The 21,490-nt window shown below is 47.9% G+C and overlaps 1 protein-coding gene across 5 annotated transcripts; it reads left to right on the plus strand.

The window, feature by feature from the left end:
- Positions 1-366: 366 nt before the first annotated feature.
- On the plus strand, positions 367-21,165 carry ltbp1 (latent transforming growth factor beta binding protein 1). 5 transcript variants are annotated; one of them, XM_085922124.1, is made up of 31 exons: positions 367-1,062; positions 1,727-1,800; positions 5,326-5,731; positions 7,250-7,383; positions 8,223-8,390; positions 9,331-9,528; positions 9,606-9,886; positions 9,974-10,076; positions 10,417-10,479; positions 10,871-10,993; positions 11,812-11,970; positions 12,337-12,513; positions 12,839-12,858; positions 13,221-13,323; positions 13,644-13,730; positions 14,123-14,248; positions 14,375-14,500; positions 15,480-15,599; positions 15,978-16,100; positions 16,224-16,352; positions 16,465-16,593; positions 16,731-16,859; positions 18,170-18,307; positions 18,395-18,556; positions 18,676-18,765; positions 18,824-18,952; positions 19,044-19,184; positions 19,259-19,435; positions 19,652-19,804; positions 20,058-20,207; positions 20,309-21,165. In XM_085922124.1, exons 1-31 carry the CDS (start codon positions 680-682, stop codon positions 20,479-20,481), a joined length of 4,674 nt encoding a protein of 1,557 aa, XP_085778250.1. In that variant the 5' UTR covers positions 367-679; the 3' UTR covers positions 20,482-21,165. The 5 variants fall into 5 exon arrangements, 4 of the variants coding, with proteins under 4 accessions (XP_085778250.1, XP_085778251.1, XP_085778252.1 ...); XR_015067411.1 differs by lacking the exon at positions 20,309-21,165 and having other exon boundaries at positions 19,504-19,804; XM_085922125.1 differs by lacking the exons at positions 12,839-12,858; positions 13,221-13,323.
- Positions 21,166-21,490: the final 325 nt, after the last annotated feature.

The following is a 21,490-nucleotide window of genomic DNA, read 5'->3' on the forward strand; positions in this document are numbered from 1 at the left end:
TTTTCCATTTGTATGTATTGTATTGTATGTTTGAAACATCCTTTTTTTTTTCCCCTCCTCTTTAAGCGGAAGGCGTACCTGGTGTAATTGTTTTCTTTTGGGTAAACAATGATGCATCTGATTGATGAAATGCTGGGCTGATTCCAGTCCAAGTAGAAGTCAGACACAATTGCCACATTCTTCACATGGGAATGTTTATTGAGCACAAAGGTGTCAGGGTGGATCGCTGTGCAGGTACGCGCGCCGTGCCTATTTGGCTCAGGGGCGACACCCTCGGAACTGCAGACTACCCCCATGTGACGTCACTTCTGGAGGCAGGCTACTACTGCTGCTGTTGCTGCTGCTGCTGCTGCTGTTGCTGCTGTTGCTGGGCTGGCAGCCTTCTGCTCCATCAAGAAACTTTTCTGGACTTGTGGAGCTCCTCGGACGTAGTGGCCGAAGCAGGACCTTCACACGCGGGGACAGCAGGCACTTTTATTTCTACTACTCGGTGCTAAGATTATTTGAGTGAAGTTGTCATTGTGCATTCCCCCCCCCCCCCCGCTTCTTTTTTCTAAGGACTTTACGGAGTTCGAGGACTCGTAGAATATACTCAAGCTCACTGGCGTGTTCTCATCGAAAATTCCTCTTTTCCGGAGCTCCAAACTTTTGGAAACTTTGGATTTCTAAGGACGCGGGCATGTTTTGGAGTAGGGGCCTCTTGCTTTTCTTTGGTTTCCTTCTCTCACCATTGTGGTTGTCAGCTGGGGCAGCGGTACTGCACAACCAGAGCGGCGTCAGGAAGCTGTACGTGCTCCAACCCGGGCTGGGTCCGGGTCCCGGTCCGGGTCCCGGTCCGGGCTCAGCGGGAGCTAACCGAGGAGATGCCTTGCGAGTCAGTTCCATTTCAACAACGCGTCACGGCGCGTCGGGGCTTCCGCACTCTTACAACGTCCAACTCAGCGCCAAATTGGGCGGCCAGGTTCGGAGCCGCCGGATGGGGAATCAAGCCTCGACAGCAGCCCAGGAGTCCATTGTTCGGCACAGCGCTCCGGAGCACAGGCAGCTTCTCAAGCAGTCTGGGTGAGTGAGTGAGGGAGTGAGTGAGGGAGGCGCACGCTCATACGCACGCTCGTACGCTCGCTCTGGCTGGCTGGCTGGCCTACCTTTGGATCGAAAAAGCCCTTTGGTGTCATGACTTGAATAGCTGGATGCAGAAAATCAGACACGTCCATGCAAATGCATATTTAAACAGGATATAATTGACCAAAAAAAAGCATTTTTCCCCCCTAAAAGAGCGTTGCTCGTGATGAATCAATTGGGTGGTTCCCAACAACCAACCATCCGCCCGCACTCACTTTGGCAGTAAACTCTGTAAGGAGGAAGGACTTGTGTTCCAATCCTGATGTGGATGAAAGTAAATTCACTCTAAAAACTGTTGCCTGGAAAGTAAGTGTGGGTACAATAGGCGCTTATAGAAAACAAGGTGCTAAAGCCCATCTCGTGTTGTCGAGAAAATCCAACCGAGCCGAAACACATCTGGATTTAGGATGAGATCGGAAGGCAAATATCTGGATTTGTTTTGACCTTTGATGGGCGTAGCACGGCGTAGCAAGGCTTAGGTCTGCCGTATTTTCCATCATAAAGCGCCACTACCACGCACATGCAGACCTCTGGTTGACAATATCATCCATAGTAGCTGTTTCATAGAAAGATTTGAAATTGAAATTCTGTTTTCTCCTTGCAGAGTGAACATATGCGGAGGCCAGTGCTGTCACGGATGGAGTCAAGCTCAAGCTGGATCCCAGCGCTGCACAAAGCGTAAGTAACCTCGAGCTAGCGTCGCTCCACACTAGGGATGGGCGCCGTGATGCAATCCATCAATGAGTCCAAAAATGTCCAGTTGAAACAAGTTGCCTGATGATTGTTCATTTCATTCATGGGACTTGGGGGAGTTGCTTGGCTCACTGTGACAAGGTCAAGCGTGCGGCAAAATGTCAAGTCACTTTGACAAATCGGCCTCTGCAACATTGGGACTGTAAGACAGCATTTCAACATCCCAATGGCAGACTGAACAAATTATATCCAAATCAATTACATTGAGCCAGATCCGTTTCCCTGCATGGATGTGAAACGTTTGCATGGCACGAACATCTTACTGTCCCTTTGTCGCAGAGTTACAACGACGCCCGCCCGCCCGCCGTGCACTTCACTTTGCTCATTTCTATTGACCCCAAAAAGATCCGCTACGTGGACCAACGTCGTCGTACATGCTGTGTTACCTCCCCGCTTGCATTCAAACATTTGTGACAGACCATTAGAACACCTGGCAAAATGCTTTTTCCACTTTTCCAAGAGGGCCCGACGTATTGGAGCTCATTATAGAATTACATGAGCAGCGCAGGCAGACTTGGTAGAGCTGTGCGCAGGTATGAAAAACAAATCCTGTCCATCCTCAGAACACAGCTCTCTCTTTGATTCTGCATCGCCTTTGAATGACTTATTCGTTTTGATCCAAGGGAATACAGATAAAGGTTCCACGGCATTTCATACTTTGATCCATTTTTGTGCGTTCATCCAGAGAAGTTCTTATGTAGTATGTTAAAAAAAAGAATCCACATCCTTTTCGGTATTCATTCATACAAATGAAAAAAAAAACACTCAATAAACCCCCCCCCCCAAAAAAAAAACCCAACAACAACAATATGTTCTATCACTTGAACGTACATTTGCAGTATACATGTTTTATATGCAATGCGCTTACTTGAGGGAACACTAAAAGTGCTTTGTGATGACATTTTGCCTGCACGTCTGCTGAAGTATTTGGCGGTAGGCTTTCTCCCAGACACTTTGGTCGCTCATTGCATTCTATCGCTTGGCCACCAGTTGGCACTAAATCCGACGCGCTGTCCTTTGAATAGAAGACATCTGCAAAATGATGATCAAGCAAAGTAGCAGACTTGGCTAGAATGACAGTCACATACGCCTTGAGAGGGAAACAATGAGGGACACATCATTATTGACCAGAACGGCAATGAAACATAGAATGCAATCCAAAGACAAGCACAACAACCGGCCCCATAAAAGCGCCGTCCGACTTAAGCGATCATTCACGTGAGGTTTTAAAAAGAGCATGCTTGGACATAATACAGGACATACTAGACAGATCCCAGCAAAAAAATCTCCACTTCCATCAAACCTTCTTGAAAAGGTCAGCGTATCTCACAATACCTCTGGACAGTGGCTCTTGTGCAACTTTTGGCTTCATGAAAGTCCCTCATACAAGGGCTGAATTCTATATTGTTTCTACAGAGCAAAGTAATATCCTTGCACCATGACCTGGATTCTGTGAAGGTACCGTTGAAGTGGCTCATAATGGCCCTTTGGAATTTGACAGCATTACAACAAGGTGACACAAAGAAAATCATTCTATCCCGATGTTGCTGCTTCTCTTCCACAGAGCACAACCAACCACACACTGAACTGACTCACTCATTCAGACAAGCCTGTTCTTTTTTTCAGACCCCCTTAGCGAGAGCTGCCTGGCTGGCTGGCTGGCTGGCTTTGGGGAGGGAGGGAGGGAGGCAGGCAGGGGAGGCGCAGCACATGCCAAACACGGCATAGTTTGATCAAAAGGGTGAGAACATCACCATGACTGATCTCTTTCCTCTTCCTGCTTAACAAGGAGATTACACGACTTCTTCCATCAACGTCATTGTCGCAGAGCAGAACAAAAGTCTCAGCTTGCCGAACAGATGGCAGCAGCTCTAGGCCGGCCGGAGGTGGGCGAGGGCAATGAAAACTATTTACGCTTGTCTGAAAAGAAAACAAAAAAAAGTTTGCTCTTTTGCAAAGCGTTAATAGAATTCACCTCCCAGTGGGAAAGAAGACAGCAGTGATGTCATCATTGGCTTGGGGCAGTCACGCTCTTTGAAAATGACTTGTGTATCTCGACTGGCTCAATGTTTCAGTGCTTTCTATCGAGTCATGTCGGCATTTCAACGCAATTGTTTTTTTTAAGAAAAGGATCTTGCGATGAAGGTTAATACAACACAATTTCAAAGAAAAAAAAGCAATCCATGAAGGGCGTTCCACTTTATAGATCAACCTGCGAATGGTTTAGACATTGTAAAAACAATTGTATGAGAGAGAGAACAGGAGAATCTTTTGAGTGTATATATATGTACAATATAATGTGATCCACCCTTGAAAAGCAGTCATGAATTAGATTGTATACATAGATAGCACAAGGCCACATTTGGAGCCAGATGCCTGCCAATATCCAGACAAGAAGCCACACAGCCTCCGTCTGCCTCCTTGCCCACACACAAACACAAGGGCAGGAGCAGCTACAGTGCCGTGTGGCCAGCCGGCCAAAGTCAAGTTGATCTGGCAGCCAATTTCTGGGATACCCCCTAGAATCTAGGGCCTAGATGGAACATTTTGGTTTCAGCGGGGTGCCAGATTTGCACACATCAAGTCAGACACAAAGAAAGAAAGTAAGCAATCCACCCATCTGTTCCTTTTTCTCTCGCCATCCTCCAACGCTTGCCGGATGAATTTGGCAGTTCAAAACCTGAGGCCGAAGGCTTTGTGGGAAAATATCCAAAGATGAACCGCCACGGTGATTTGAAAATCACCGCTTCACCTCGAAACGCTCGACTTCACTGGTCAGCTCTCTTTTTTGACACGTGATGGGCGCTCTTTTCCTTGTGGAAAAGATCCCGTCATTGGCGGCTCCTCCGTCCTTCCAAGTGTTTGTGCCCCGTCGGCATGGCTTCATACCGCAATTGCAATTACAAATAACTTTTAGGGCCGAGACACATTGAATGACAAAATGGGAGCAAGGGGAAGAATATCCCCAATTTGCTCATTCCTATTCATCCTATAAGAGGTGTCATTTGCGCGCTTCCAATGTGCAGGCTCAAAAGGGAATGTGGACTCTTGCGATTGAGCGGATGAAAGAAATTCGTCAAAGTTGAGCAGCTAATTGCTTTTATCTTCAAATCCATCAGAAGACGTCCTTTGGGAGAAACTTTGTCAGTGTGAAATTTTCTCTCAAATTTTTCAACCCAATTTTCCAAAGAAAAGGATTTTTCGGGAGCATGGATCAAATGCAATCTACGTTTTCTCTGGATTGCAATCTTAGAACTTTGCCACCACTAACCCTAACCCTTTGTGGGCAGCAGTAGCTTTCAATTGGGTTTTTTGGGGTGTTTTTTTTCAATCAAATGAATGAATCCATGTGTACACCACATCTGTGTCCTTGTCGCCGTCTGTCTGTCTGTCTGTCTGTCTGTCTGTCCTTGCTTTTCTCTTCTCATCTGTCTGGATTTTGTATTCCAGCTAACTGCATCCCTCAGTGCCAGAACGGAGGAATGTGCCTCAGGCCTCAGCTGTGTGTCTGCAAGCCTGGCTCGAGCGGCAAGGCATGTGAGCAGAAGACTGTGCCCACACACACACACGGCCCCGGCCCCAGGAACGGCCCCGGCCACGGCCACGGCCCCGGCCACGGCCCCGGCCCCGGCCACGGCCCCGGCCACAGCCCCGGCCCCAGCCACAGCCACAGCCAGCCCGGGAAAGGAGCGGGCAATGACTACAACGCAGGAGCACAGCGGCCCATGCCTCAACAAGCGCAAGTGCCTCCTAACGCACCTCAAGCAAACAACATTGCCCAGATGAAATTGACGCTCAAGCCGTCCGCACAGTTTGTGAGGCCGCCGCATTATATCCAACAACACATCCAGCAACAGTAAGTCAATAAACGTACACTCTAAATCGGCCAAATTAGATTGGAAAAAATGGTGCCTTTTAGATCAGTGTGCTTTTACCCTGCGTGTCCAGATTTGAGCTCTCGGGTTGCTGTCCCAAATTTGGACCTTTGTTGTTCTGCCATTCATTTGAGCATCATCATTTTGGAGCGGGCCTCTGTGAAAGCCTGCCTGCCTGCCTGCCTGCTTGCCTGCACAAAGATTGTTTTGGAGGTTGTACTTTGCAGAGGTGTGTGATCTTTATCATAAAGCGAGCTAAGTTCATCTTGCAGGCAAATAGTTGAGATGGAAAAGCCTGGGCTCAATTTCCCCACATATTTCTAGCTCCTCCTTAGATATGAGAAAAGATGAGCCGCTCGCTCCACGCCGGACCACATTAGCTTGCCTAAACACTGTTGTGATTGTCTTCCTGTGTCTTCTTTGGGGAGGCTTTGGTTCACATACCAGACAGACTGAGGTCACATTTCATATGAACATGAAGAATAAAGTCATGTCATGTTTCATGGAATATTTCCATTTCAACAGCCACCGCACTTAAATGACGAATGAGATGGGACGCACAATATATATATATATATAGTCTCCAGTCTAGCAAACTAATCCTAGCATGCCTGAAAACATGACTGAGTCTGTTTTGGAGAGGATTTGAATCCTGATTTGTTTCCCCTTTGGAGTGGCCTAGTGGCAGTCTTTGTGCTACCGCTTTGAGGCTGATCTGCTTCGGCCGCAGCATTACAAGAGAATTCGCCCGTCGTCTGTGACGGATAGGGTGGACCGCAGCGGTGGCCAAGAACATCTCGTCACATTCCTGTCCTACCAGCGTATATATACCGGAGGATTGTTCATATGGCGTCAGTGCCGTGCTTGGTCCGTTTGCTGTCACAATAGCAGCATTCGTGCTGGCTCATTCTTTCTCCTTCTCATCTTGGCTATCTAGTCGTCTGTGACTCATCGTAGAAGAATGGTTTCACTTTATTTAGCGCAGTGAGTCGTTTGTTTCACTGTCTACGCAAAATAATCGCTCACGGCACGCCGCACTCATCGTTTGACAAAAAATGGATTCCGTCATCAAAAAGAGACCCTTTCTGACGGCCCTCCCAAATTCCAACGCATGGTTTGGAAAGAGTGGCCATCGTGTTGAGAGTGACTGGGAAGAAGCAATGATGCAAGCAAAAGCTTGTTAATTGCTGTTGAAATGAAAGGAAAGAAAAGAAAGGGGCTTCAGCGTCAACTCTGATTTAGCATAAAAATGTCGTCATTTGTCCTCTGCAGACTTTGGTTACAGCATGAGCGCTTGCAGGGAAGGACTTCTCTGAAACAATGTGAAACAAATGAAATACACACATGGATTGTTTGAATCAAACAAATGATTTTTGTCGAATTTCTCACATCTTCTCAAGGGAAATCAAACAACCTTTAAGGACTCAAGTACTCTTTAGACATGAAATGGTCCATCAGACATGTCAACTGGTATCTGATCTTTTTTTCTTTTTTTTCAGAATCCGCTCGATGCCCATGCACCCAGGCCAGCAATATGTCCTAAAGCCCAAATATTACCATACACACAGCACCCACACACACACACACTTCCAACCTCAAGTTGAAAGGCCCATCCCTCTATCAGGGGCACACGGTGAGTCCTTGGCATTTATTTATTATGATTATTATTATTTTTTTCAGGAGATGATGTCGTTTCCATTCAGGGGAAAAAACCTCGCCATCCATCATGATGCATGCCGCATTGTAGCGCTCTGCCCCTTTTTTGTTTGTGCAAGAAAAGGCTTACTTTACAACAACTGAGTGCTGGCCATCCTTCTCGTGACCGTTGGAGGCCAGAGAGCGCAAAGAATCGGGCTCTGTGTCAGTGTTGGCCGCCAGTGACTCAGGAAGAGACAATAGTGTTATGACGGACGGACGGACGGACGGCTCAGGAATGACGGCGCTCTTACATAAGGTTGCTCAGCGACTCAACAGGAAGTAGCCTCGTGCCTTTTCCCACTGCTTTGGACATTCTTACTTGAACCATGTAGTGCGAGTGTGTCAAGGAATTCTTCCAATACCGAGTCCCGAAAATGGCAAAAGCATACACTACTAGTTCAGTCCAGTTCATCCGAGAGATGTTTTGCTTCCAGGAGGGGAGCTACGTTGACAGCAACGCTTCCTACTTCAAGCTTCATCATGTACTTGTGTCCAAACATCCCAGTTGTTGTTGAAGCAAAAATATGGCCCTTCATCCTAGAATAAGATCTTTTCAGCAAAAGACGCTCATGACAAAAGAAGTCGATTGGAATCTTGGATTTGTTGCTTGACCTGACACACTCAAGTGATAAGAGAAAGGAGCTGACCACTCCTAGTAATGATGTACTAGTAATGGTAGTCATGATCTCACTTGAAATAAGCCACTGGTTTGAATGCCCGTATTTGCATTTCTGTGGCTGAAAGCAACACAATGGCTGTTCCTCTTTTTGCCAGTGGGGAACCACACAGGGAGGATCAAAGTGGTGTTCACTCCCACTATCTGCAAATTCACCTGTGTGGGAGGGAGATGTCACAACAACTGCCAGCAGGGAAACACCACAACAATCATCAGCGAAAACGGCCATGCCACCGATACGCTGACGGCACCCAACTTCAGGATAGGTACGTCGTTAAGATGCCAGTATTGTCCAGCAAAAATCTGCTCTGATTTCCAATGAGCCATAGATATCTCTGGATTGGGCTTCCAGTCCCATTTCAAGCCCGAGCGCTGAGATCATTGTTGCTATGATCCTCGTGAACCTTTTCAAATGTTGTGCTTTGCATATTTGGAGTGAGTCGCCTTTCGTCTCATGCACTTGTCCGGGCTTGCTTGCTTCCCTTTCTTCCTTTCTTCCTTCCTTCCTTCCACGCATGGGACTGGGGAGATGAAAGCTTATTTGCTCAAGGCCGCTCACAAAGCGTCAAGAGACAATAAATAACTCCTTCCTTTCTTGTTGATCCCGCTAACATGACGAGAGAGGTCAAGAGTGATGATTTATGCGCCGATGGGATCCGTTGAGGCCATTTCCAAACTCCAAATATCAGGCCAGTGAGATCATGTTCAGAAAAACAATGGAAGATCAAACCAAACCAAAATAGATTTGGCGGATTGTCATCGAATTGTTAAGAAAGCATGCGGTGAGAATAGAAAACGAGGAACAATTTGTGATGGATGATGATTTTGCCGACGGGTATACATACATACGTATGTATCCCCTTTGGCCTGCTGGAGAGTCTGGGAAAGCCATCTTAGCACTTGTCTGACATTGTTTATGGAAATAGCCATCGGTTTTCAAATGGACATTTGCTTTGATCTTGCACTAATGATGCACTTTCAATGAACATAGCAGCGGCACATCCAAAATGAGAATGGATCTTTCCATACGGAGATGTGCAGCGCTTAAGCTGTTTTCTATTTGAGGAGTAGAAAAACATGAATACTATAATAAAAAAAAAAAAGACTAGACTCGTTGGAAAAAGGTGCCTTGGCTAAAAGAAGAGGAGAGAATGTAACCGTACTGGAAGCCAAACATGTTTATGGTTGTGCTTTCTTTCCCCTCAGTGGTGTGTCATTTGCCTTGTATTAACGGCGGCAAGTGCAGTGCCAGAGACAAATGTCAATGTCCTCCAAACTTCACTGGAAAGTTCTGCCAGATTCCACTTCAAAATCAGCCCCAGCACACATCAGGCAGCTACAGTCAAAGTCAGGTCCATTCCACACACACCTTGCCTCTGACCTCCGGCAATGGGCAAAATACGGGTGAGTCCACCGTCGACTCGGTGTCATCGCGGCCGGTAGGTGGCCGGTACGGTGAGTCGTTGTCGCCCCTTGACCAGTGTTCAGTCCCAACGTCGTCAACATCCACATCAAACATCCTCCCGAGGCGTCGGTGGAGGTCCACCGGGTATCTCGGCTGGACGAGCGATCGTCTTCATCCTCCGGCTACACTTTCCGTCACACCCAGAGCCACCGGAAGGTCCAGCACCGCGGCTACAACGTTATGTATCCGGGCCAGCACGGGGACCGGGTGACGACGACGACGACGACGACTCAGTACCAACCCGTCTCCTCCAAGAACACGTTGGGCCGCTGCTTCCAAGAAACTGTTGGCAGTCAGGTCAGTCAATCAAATAGCCTGGATTAGGAGAGATTTGGCCAAAATGGCCATTCGAGGCAGACCTAAGATATGCCTCGTATGTTTCAGTGTGGGAAAGCTCTCCCAGGGCTGAGCAAACAGGAGCAGTGCTGTGGGACCATGGGAACGTCCTGGGGTTTCCATAAATGCCACAAATGTCCCAAGAAGCCGCGTAAGTGCCGCCGTGAAGGAGAGAGAGAAAGAAAGAAAGACAGAAAGAAAGAAAGAAAGAAAGAAAGAGAGAAAGAAAGAAAGAAAGAAAGAAAGAAAGAAAGAAAGAAAGAAAGAAAGAAAGAAAGAAATCATTTCAGGATCAGGCACATCACAGTACAGTGCAGACATTTAGAATTCTCCATTATTTCAACTTGATGCTATAAATATCGTGGGACACGTGCTCAGCCACGGCAGGGATCAATCACTCACTTTAGGAGCTTAGCCAAGGGTGAATGGAGCTGACCTTTGACTTTTATGGAATCATATAGTAACTTAGGTTTCCCCATTTTTGGACTCAGCTGCGATTCCTCTGATAGACTGCCCTCAGGGTTACAAGAAAATCAACAGCACGCATTGCCAAGGTAAGAGCTTGTAGCATATTTATTCATTTCAATGATTGATTCATTCTCCTCACTTCCTTAATAACCAAATGGAAAAACGGATCAAGTGTAAAAAACAACAACAACAAGCCAATAACTCGAGTGTTCAAGCATACTTTTCTCCAGAGACCCAATAGAGGGTGCTACTGTCTCTTTTGACTCATTGCCATTTGATCCATGGACTTTTGACAGTTCGACTATATGCTTGAGCGCACGCGCTACGCTTTGAGTATATTTTAAAGACCATTGCATTGAATAATACAGAGGAAATGTCATCTAGAAAGTAAAAGAATATAATATTCTAAAATGGCAGGACAAATATCTGATCATTCAATGTATGACACCAATATCGTATCCATATTTTGTCCTCCAGATTTTGACGAGTGCCAGCTGCAGGGAGTGTGTCCGCATGGAAATTGTTTGAACACTGTGGGCAGCTATAGATGCACGTGTAAACCTGGCTACATCCCTGACCCCACGCTCAGCACGTGCATATGTAAGGATGCTAGTTACAAACTATGTACATGCAACAAAAGTAGAAGACATCTTCAAATATGAAGCCATTCTTTTCACATGCTTGATGCGATGCAGATGAATTTATCATGGAATGTTTTTTCCTCCCCGAAGCATGCATGCATGCGCCGCAAGGCCGACTGACTCTATGCCTCTGCATTGGGACTTTGATGGAACATTTCAGTGGTTGATGGCGTGTGTGTGTGTGTGTGTGTGTGTGTGTGTGTGTGTGTGTGTGTGTGTGCGCGCGCTTGACGCTAGCTTTGGGACTGACGTTACATGTGCACTGATCATTGGGTGCTGTCTGTATACGTAGTGTAGCGTACGGGCCAAGAAAGAAGCCATTTTGTTTGATTTGGTTGCGAGGGATTTTCCCGTGAGGATGAACAAAGGCTCTCTCCGGCCCACGTCCCGATCTAATACTGGCCTTTAAAAGCCTTTTTAAATCCCCTTGGAGAAAACTATTTTCTCTGTTCCACTTTGAACAATTCCAGCTGTCATTGGTATGTGGAGATGTTTAATTGCAGCGTTTGACTTGGAAAGGCAAAACTAAAGCCCTCTGCATGCCTTCCCGTCTCTCCGTCGGTGCTTGGCTGTAACGCACGTGGATGTTTATTGCGTGCGTGCGTGCAATGACGAGCCGGTGTTTCATATGTGTATTTGTTTGATCTGAGGCAACTTTGCTTGGGTGAAGGGGGACTTGTTTGTTTCTTCACTTTGTCATTTCTTCCCGCCGGTGCGTCTGTCTCCACGGCATCTGCTGCGCTCTGCTCCTCTCTGTCCGCACACGTACCTCCTCAGCCGACATAGAAGAGGAGAAGGGGGCTTGCTTCCGTTTGGTGAGCTCAGGGCGGCGGTGTTTGCACCCGGTGTCGGCTCAGCTGAGCAAACAGCTCTGTTGCTGCAGTGTGGGCAAAGCCTGGGGACCGCATTGTGACAAATGTCCTCCTCCGGGAACAGGTAAGGCTTTTCAAAGGCACGGCTGCAGTTCTTCCAGTTGTATTCAAATGCTTTAGCCAGCCAAGTGTTGGGAAGCTGCATGCTTCTCCCCCCCCCGTTTCACAGCTTGGCTTAGTAGTTGCGTAGACTCCCAAACGCTTTCGCCCTACGTGAGTTGTATACTTTTGCCACTGACCTTTGCTCCCTTTTTTTTCTCCCATTTCCACGAGCAAATGTCCGATCGAAGCATACCGCGTGATTTAAAAGGCTTTGTTTTGAAATCGTCGGGAAAAAACGCGATGGCAAGAAAACACATTCCGTGAAAACAATTGTGCAAATCAGATTCTGTCGATGGTCAATATTTGCTGTGGTTGTTTTCCCCTACAGCTACGTTCAAAGAAATTTGCCCTGGCGGCATGGGCTACACTGTTCTCCCAAATCCGCCCGTCAAACAAGCAGTTACGGTCCAGCAGACGGCCGGCGATGCGCTCACCCCCCGTCCTTTGCCAACACCGGAAAAACCCGTCATGGCTTTTGGGAAGCCAGAGAGAGACATTATACCAGGTGAGTCCATCGTATCAGATATCGTGTCAATATCCAGATTGAAAAGAAAAAGTACAGCTGAGTGATTTTGTATCGTGCCCTGCCATTCAACCGGAGACCCATTCAGCTGGGACCATTGCACAAGCATTTTGGGCCCCCCCACTCTACATTGTATGAAGGCATTCTTTTGCTGAGTCCACATCCTTTTTGTCACTTTGAAGATTGACAGCGGCGTGACTCGTCTTCCCGTGGGCCTTGTGATTTCTTTTCTATTCCAAGACACCACTGGGATGCAAATTGTATCTAGTTAACACGTTTGTTTGTTTTTGTATTTTGCGGTTGTTAGCAACCACTGCCCCAGATCAGGTAGGTTGCAATGAGACAGCTGGCATGCGCAAAAGCTGCTGCGTCGGAGCGAGCCTTTGCATGGAGTCAGACACCGAATGGAATAAGGCTTTTCTTCACTTTAGTGTCACCTCACGGCTCATACATAGTATATGTATTGGAATGTGTGCAAGCCAGCAGCAGGCTATTTGCTCAATCTTGCTTAGTGACTGAGGAGCAGTGGGTTACTGCTAGGGGCATGCATCTTGCATGGCAAAAGCTTGATGCTCTGGCTGGCTGGCTGCTGGCGGAAGCTAAAATGCTGGAGTGAAAAATCTGCCCATCTTATTTTTTTTGGGGTGGGGGGGTATTGTTCTGTGTGTGTGTGTGTTTTGTCATTGAAGGAGCTGGTAGGACCTGCGGTTAGTAATAGGCCAGTCAGTGATTCGGTTCTACCCCAACTATCTCCAGGTGTATCCACTGTCAAGATGAATGCATCTTACCCAGGTGTCTGTCTAAACATATACAAAAATGAAAATCGATATTTTGTACGCTACTCACCTCAATGGTGGGAGCAGTGATGCTGACTTTCACATGGGTCTACTTTGGCAGCAGCAGAACAGTAGCTCACTCTGGTGTTCAAATTAGAACGTCACATACTTTTCATGTCGTGTCCAAATATGGAAACTTTCCTCGTCCAATCCATTGAAAGGACCTTTGGGGATCAGGAAGTCACATTTCAAGTGACTGCTTTGGGCAAGGCTGTGAAAAGCGTACGTTCGTTCTCTGACGTTGAAGCTTTCGTTTGTGTCTTCTCAATTTGACAGAGGTTGTTGAGCAGAGTTCCCCGCCTGTTCCAGTGGAGATTTTCCCTTCAAATGCAGGCCAAGACATTGCACCAACTCTATCTGCAGGTAGGTCTGTACGGCTGCACCACTTACAGTGACTCAATGTTTGTCAAATCAAGCGCACTTTGGTTTTCCTGCCCGTGCAAGCTTGTTTGGGAATTGGGGCAATTGAAATCCAACAAGAGGAGCGGCTTGGTTTTTCCATAAGCAGCGGGCCGCCCGCCCCCCCCCCCCCCCCTTTTTGTGTCTGCAAAAATAGCAAATGAAAGGAAACGCCACCCATGCCATGCGCACAATGTCTTTATTTTGGCAACTTTGCCGTGGTCATTGTAAGCACAAAGAGAAGAAAAGCCTTTCTTTCCGTAGCGTATCTGGCCCTTCCAATTGGTCATGACCCTTCCACTGTATGACGATGACAGGATGTGCTGCAATGACTTTTTCTTTTTCGTGTGTAACAGAGGTGGACGAGTGCCAGATCAATCCTTATATTTGCGGTCAAGGGCTTTGTTACAACACAGCCGAAGGCTACACCTGCCATTGCCGTGACGGCTACCGCTCGAATGCTGCGCTCACCTCCTGCGTAGGTGAGGAGGAATTCAAATGTCTTTCTTTTTATCAGGAGGGACAACATTACATCTATTTCCTATCCAAACTTTCTTTTCCCCCTGATGTGATTTCGAAGCACATTCTGTGCTCTTTTGTTTGTTCAGATTTGGATGAATGTTTGGAGAAGCCATCTTTGTGCTCCGGTGGTCTGTGCCAAAACACCGAGGGTACTTTCCTGTGTGTGTGTCCGCGAGGATTCTTTGTTGATGAAGAGGGAACCACTTGTGTGGGTCAGTATGTGCACTCTTTCTTACAGCACCTTATCTTTTTGACGCCGCACGCCTTTTCTGCCTGTGTGTTTGGCTTCGGGGCATGAATACGTTTCAAAAGTCACCTTAGCGTTCCTCCGTTTGTGGCAAAACTATTCAAAGAGAGGCGATGTTTGCAATTCAAGGACAAGACGCAGACAATTGACAAGTTAGGTTATTTTGGATGACTCGGCAAACAAACAAAGCCTTTGGCCTCCATCTGATTAAGCACTGGTATCAAGTATCGAGGGAATTCAAAGTCGGTGGAAATTTGAATGGAAACACGCTGACCGCACGGTTCCTGAAATGTGCACCTCCCTGTTCTCAGTCAGTCATTATGTGGTTTCTTGCCAATTCAACACAGAATTCCCCAACCGCAAAGAGGAAACCGATTTGGAGCTGTAAGCGCAAATGAGCTGACGCTCATCACCCCAAAACCGTAGTGGTGAGAAAAGGATACGGTTCAAACTTTTTGAGGCTATGTTTTGGTTGATATACTTGAAACAGATGCCATTGATTTAGGACACGGAAACCTTTTTTTCATGACCAATTCACAGCGTAAAAATATCTGAGCAGAATGACCAATTCAGCTTCTTACGTTTTCCGGAAGTTGTCAAAATGGCGCTTTATTCTTTTGGCTTACTCTCACAAGTCAGTCGACATGTTTTCAATGTACAAAGCTCATTGTACGGAACGCTGAAATGTCTTTTTGCTAATATCGCAAATTTGCTAGCTGAAACACAAAGTGTTTTGTGATGATATTTTGCTTGCTTGCACGGCTGCTGAAGAAATTGGTGGTGGCTTTGCAAAGTGGCCTCTCTCTCTCTTTTTTGCACTGGGAACGTGCCACAAGAGTTAGCCTGTGTGTGATGCGAGCTTTGACAATCATCTATTGTACACCAAATCATGTCAAAGTGTGCGATACTTTCTATGAGTTCTGGATTGCTTTGGCTTTCGACAGATATCAACGAATGCGCAAACAGGACAGCGTGTCCATCTGGCATTTGCGTGAACGTCCCCGGGGCTTACGACTGCGGCTCTTGCCCTCCTGGCTTCTTGGCGCGGGGAGGCCAGTGTGTAGGTGAGTGAATGCCTGAGCGCTTTTTTATATACTTGGGCTTCCTAAAGACAATCTCATTCATTTGAAGTTGCTTTGAGCTTACGTGACCATTGGTGTGAGAGCTTACGGCTTCTGCGAGGAAAGCCGAGCCACTGCGTGGAGGCGCTGACGGCAAAGAAATATACCGTGCCGCTACAGTGTCATTTATAGCCCTCGACAAGACAGCTCACATATGTTTGCGCATCATTTTGGCTGCTAAAAGTCAGTGCACCATCTTTCATTCCATTACTGCACAGCCTCTACAAAGGTGAATTCATTGATTATGAGCGGTGGTTGAAGGTATTTCAAGGCCAGGCAAACTCAAAGTGACTGATTGCAAATATCTTTGTTTGTTCTCAGATGTCGACGAGTGCCAGGATCAAGGTGTGTGTACCAGGGGTCACTGCGTGAACACGGACGGTTCCTTTATCTGTCAATGTGGGCCGGGCTTCAGCGTGTCTCTGTCTGGTGACCAGTGTGACGGTACAGTCAAGTCCTAGCAGTGCAACCCATATGCTATCGTATCATATGAAAAGGTCATCTCTCACTAACAGAGAGGTTAAGTCGTAACTCCGGCCAATATTTACGCGTTTGTGGCCGCCGCAGATGTGGATGAATGTTTAGAGGACGCCAAGGAGCCCTGCCAGTCCATAGGGGAGTGCCTTAATAACATGGGCTCCTACACGTGTAGCTGTCCGCGAGGGTATCGACAGATGGACGGCACCAGCTGCGCAGGTTAGCGTGACGGAATATCTCCCACCGTGTCCAGGCTCACGCGTGTGGACGGACACACACACACACACACACACACAGCCTCTCAATAGGAGTCCTGTCTCTTTTCTTGCAGATGTTGACGAGTGCGCGGATGAGCCGGAACTGTGCTCGCCCCACGGCCAATGTGTCAACACGGAGGGATCCTATGCGTGTGCGTGTGGGAGTGGATTCAGCGCTCCTCTTGATACACCCTCCTGCGACGGTAAGATGTCAAGTGCGGATGGAAAGCTGCTACAATTCAACTTGTATTCTCGAGTCAGCATAAGTGTAGCGTCTCAAAAGGGCTTTAAGTTTGTCACATGCCTCAATTGTAACTCCTGCTTGTTTTTGGAGCAACAGATATCGATGAGTGCGGGCTCAATGAGACTTTGTGCAGTCCTCGTGGTTTTTGTGAGAATCGATTGGGTTCATTCCGATGCCTCTGTGACCCGGGCTACCGGGAAAATCAAGATGGCCAAAGCTGTGTGGGTAAGTAGTTGTACTAAGTTCATTCTGTTTCCTTTTTCAATCACTTTTTGGTTCTTTTATCACAAACAGGTTATTTTAGGTTGCATTACCTGACATGTTTCGGCATGAACTTCCGCCTTCATCAGAGCTACAGCAGTGACACTCCGATGAAGGCGCAAGTTCATGCCGAAACATGTCAGGTAATGCAACCTAAAATAACCTGTTTGTGATAAAAGAACCAAAAAGTGTGTGTGGGTAAGTCTTCCGTCACGTATACCATATACAATGATAGTATGGCGAACATGGCCCAAATGTTGATCTTTTTAAATGATGCGCAGAAACCCGATACACGCGGTGAAGACGTGTCCTCCGCGCAGCCCCCCAAAATAATAAATCAGCCTACCGATAACAGAACTAACTGGATTGAGGTCAGCATTCCTCAGACATCCGCAAACGCATCCTTTTATGGCACGCTTGGTCTTCAGACTGCTTACAAATTGTACTCGGAGGTTCCGGATGCCGCGGCTTTCCCCAAGCTAATTGGAAACACGCCGCTCGGCACAATGAACCCTCCCGCTATCCCGGTGGCAATTCCAGACTTGCCCTCGTTCCACGCAGTGTGTGCGCCCATCTGGCCGTCGTGCTCGCTTGCACCTAAATTTGGTCCAGCCGGCTGCCTCGGTCGGTGCAGTGGCGTGGCGTGGCGTGGCAAGCCTTCGCTGCGCGGCGCGGCGCTGCGCGGCGCGGCACGGCGCTGCGGCGACAACAGATGGACTCACTTACAAACAAGCACACAAGCGTGCAGCGGCGGTGTACCGCTAACCGTTTAAAATGCTTCCCGTCTCGACTGGCCGCCGTCCTGCCTTCCTTCCTTCCTTTCTGTCTACCTCGCGCCTCCTTGACACTTGTGTTTTGGATTATTTTCCCTGGGCTTACTCTTCCTCGAGTCTCTCTCTCACGGTCTTTGTGTGGTTTAGCCCTTTGCAGGCTGTCAAATCTCCATCAGCATTTCCTTCTCAAATATCCTACGTTCAATTTCAACATGCAATTTCATTCCGCGGTCTGCGCTGTCACGAGAATAAGACAAGGCGAGAAGATTCACGGTCGGCGGGGCTCCAAATCAAGGTCAGCGACCCGAGTGACACAGTCTGAATGGAAAGGTTGCTTTGCTGGAAAAGAGGACAGGCCGCAGAGCGTGACCAATCAACAGTGTAGCCTTATTTATCGTCAAGGTCACGTGTTGATGAAAGGGACGCCGCTATTGGGAAGTGACAAACCAACGCGAGTCTTTATTGATGCAATGATCCATTTGAACGCTTCTTCTTCTCCAGACGTTAATGAGTGCGAGCTGCTGAATAGTGTCTGTGGAGAAGCTCAGTGCGTAAACACCGAGGGTTCCTTCCGCTGCACGTGTCCCGGCGGCCAAGAGTATAACGTGATGGTCGCCAGATGTGAGCCCCTTCCCACAGGTGACTGACTGACCGACTGACTCATTTGACTTGCGGTCGTGTCCAGTTGAGGTCGCCAACTTGTCTTGTGCCGCGTTTGCCTTTCAGTCTCACCGATAGAGCGTAAGGAGTGCTACTTCCATCTGAATGAGGAGAACTTGTGCGAGAGCGTGCTCACCAGCCACGTCACCTTGCAAGAGTGCTGCTGCACGCTGGGAGCCGGCTGGGGGGACAACTGTGAGGTTTATCCCTGTCCTGTCAATGGCACAGGTAAGTCAGTATTCACAACAGGTGCATAATAGTCCCATTTGAAAAGAAGATGATGATGGATGGATGGATGGATGGATGGATGGATGGATGGATGGATGGATGGATCCGCCTCATTTCAGACCAGTTCAAGCAGATGTGTCCATCTGGAAAAGGATTTATCCCAAGTGGAGATTTGCTTTATGAAGTCCCAACAGCCGAGAGTTACAAAAGTAAGTTTGCTCAAAACCCCTCCGGAATTTACAAGGAATCAAATGAATCCTCAAACAGATGCAGATGAGTGCACACTGTTCGGCCACGAGGTGTGCAAAGGAGGCTTCTGTCTGGACACCGTGGGCAGCTACGAGTGTTACTGCAAGACGGGACAGGACTACGACTCGGCAAAACTGGAGTGCAGAGGTGCGTGGCTGCCAAAGCTCTGGGTTCAAATACTGCAGGTAGGTCCCAAAATAATCCAAGTCGTCTTTTGTCTCTGATTCTTTTCCGCCAGACATAAACGAGTGCCTGGACGAGTCGGTGTGCGTCGGAGCAGAGTGTTTGAACACGGAAGGCTCCTACATTTGTTTCTGTAATCATCCCATGGTGTTGGATCCCAACAGTAACAGCTGCATCTTTGTCCCTGACGTGGCTGGTAAGGTTTTCTTATTTAGGGAGAAATTGTGCGTGCGTGCGTGCCTACCTGCCTGCCTGCCCGCCCGCCCCCAGAGCAACACGAGGTGGGGCAGATGGACTTCCAGGGTATCTGCTGGCAGAAGGTGGCGGACTCCATGACGTGCACTCTGCCGCTGGGTGACGACAGGAAGACCACCTTTACCGAGTGCTGTTGTCTCTTTGGAGAGGCCTGGGGAATGGACTGCGCGTTGTGCCCGCCCAAAAACACAGGTACGCCGAGCAGCCGGTGGCTTTTAATTGATTCCTTGATTGGATCAACTGCCTCTATTTGTACACAGAAGATTTCAGACCTCAACCGTGTGATTTCAACAAAGGATCATCTTTAGGCACCAAATGCCTTTGCGGCCCTTTGTCGGGAAAACGCTGGCTCGTCCGGTTATGCCGGCGCGCCAGTCAGCATTTTATTTTGTGGGCTTTTTCTTTTAGCCGATTACGCCTCCATGTGTAACCTGGCCGGGCGGCATCCTTACGGCCGCGACGCCCTCGTCGCTGGTCCGGTCCACGAATATGAAGTGAGCCCAGACTATTCACCGTCGCCAGACGACAATCCTGCCCTGCCCTTTTACGACCATGAGGAATGTCAGTATTTTTGCCAATGTTTGACAACAATGTTCTCGGGCCTCAAAAGTTGCCATTCAGTGCTTTGCTTTGCTGCCATCTTGTGTGAGTAATGTCGCAGTTTAGCGCTGCCGCCGCCGCCGCTGCTGCTGCAACAGCCATTGTGATAGTCCACATATGCTCATAATTGATCAGTCACAGTGGAATATCATTCGAGCCAGCCACCAATAATGATCAAGAGTCAAATGCAGTGGTTGTTTCTTTTTTGTGACAGATCCATTCAAGGCGTTCGAGGGCTCGCGAGCAGACGAGTGCGGCATATTGAACGGCTGTGAAAACGGTCGATGCGTTCGAGTGCAAGAGGGTTTCACCTGCGAATGCTTTGACGGTTACACGCTGGACCCGCCCCGCATGGCCTGCATCGGTAAGACAAGCGCAGCCGACACGGCTCGGCCCAAAGGTGTACGTCGTCGCTGACGCTGTGCCCTGCCCTGCCCTGCCCTGCCCTGCCTCTCTTTGCTCCAGATGTAAATGAATGTTCAGAAGTCAAGGAGCGCACGGGGCCGTGTCGAAACGGCAGATGCATCAACACGGTGGGTTCCTACCGGTGCGCGTGCCTTCCCGGATTCACTCCCTCGGAGAAAGCAAACCATTGCGTGGAGACAGCGACACGCCAAACTTCAGCACGCACGCATTGACTGGACTGGGTGGGCCACAAGAGACGCTGAAACAATCACAAAGAGCAGTTTCAAAGAAAATCCACATTCCCGGTTCGGGTGACAGCAAAATTCCCCCGAATGCAAAACTCTTGCAAATGATCCCAACATTCTCTTTCCGCATTGCCCGTCCGTCTGCTCAATGTGAGTATGGTGACCGATTTCTTCTATTGAATAGATTTGAAATACCGATGAGTACCAAATATTGTCGAAAGGAACTATAATCTATGATGTCTATAAGTATTCCACTTTCAATGCCTTGTTTGTGTTCTCGAAATGACATAAATGGAGCGTGGCTACCTCGAAAGCTCAACCCCGAATGTTTCAAGGGTCCTAAAACGGATGTTAAGCATACAATCAATATGAGTTTGGAATTACCTGGCGAGCAAGTAGATAGTACTATACAGTTCATTTAACCCGAGAAAACCACAATGGAGCGGCGGGCCATATGCCCTCATAAGATGCCTCCCTCCCAAGTCACATTGCTTACAGTCAAAGTCCGTGGAAATCTCCAGAAAGCCACTGTATTTGACATCACTTCACAAATTGTTAGCAAGGGCCAAGCGTGGGACTGAACAGAGAACACAGCAAATGGTTTTTGTCATTTGTACTGAAGAAATACATTTCTTATATCATTTGGTAATAAATCACAACTTTTGATATTTATATTTATTGGTCTTTTTTGGATCCGAGCAGGAGCACACAGACAGACCCTGAGCGCCAATCTCCCCCTTTGAAAAAGTGAGACAATAAAAGTAGGGCTTGTATTCTTTTTGTCCAGGCTTCAGCAGGATGTGCGGTCACTGTTTTTGTTTAGGCAGACATTTTTAGAAGCCCATAGAGACAAAACAATGCAAACAACGTCATCAGAGAGGAATATGGGATGGGCTGACCCTCTCGCAGCAATCCAGAACAATGGAGACGCACGCGTGCACAAACACATTCAATCAGCACTCTGTTTGGGAAGTGAGCGAGCGAGCGAGCGAGCGAG

This window comes from Syngnathus leptorhynchus, chromosome 10 (assembly GCF_054491065.1).
Source record: "Syngnathus leptorhynchus isolate UIUO chromosome 10, UIUO_Slep, whole genome shotgun sequence".
NCBI lineage: Eukaryota > Metazoa > Chordata > Actinopteri > Syngnathiformes > Syngnathidae > Syngnathus > Syngnathus leptorhynchus.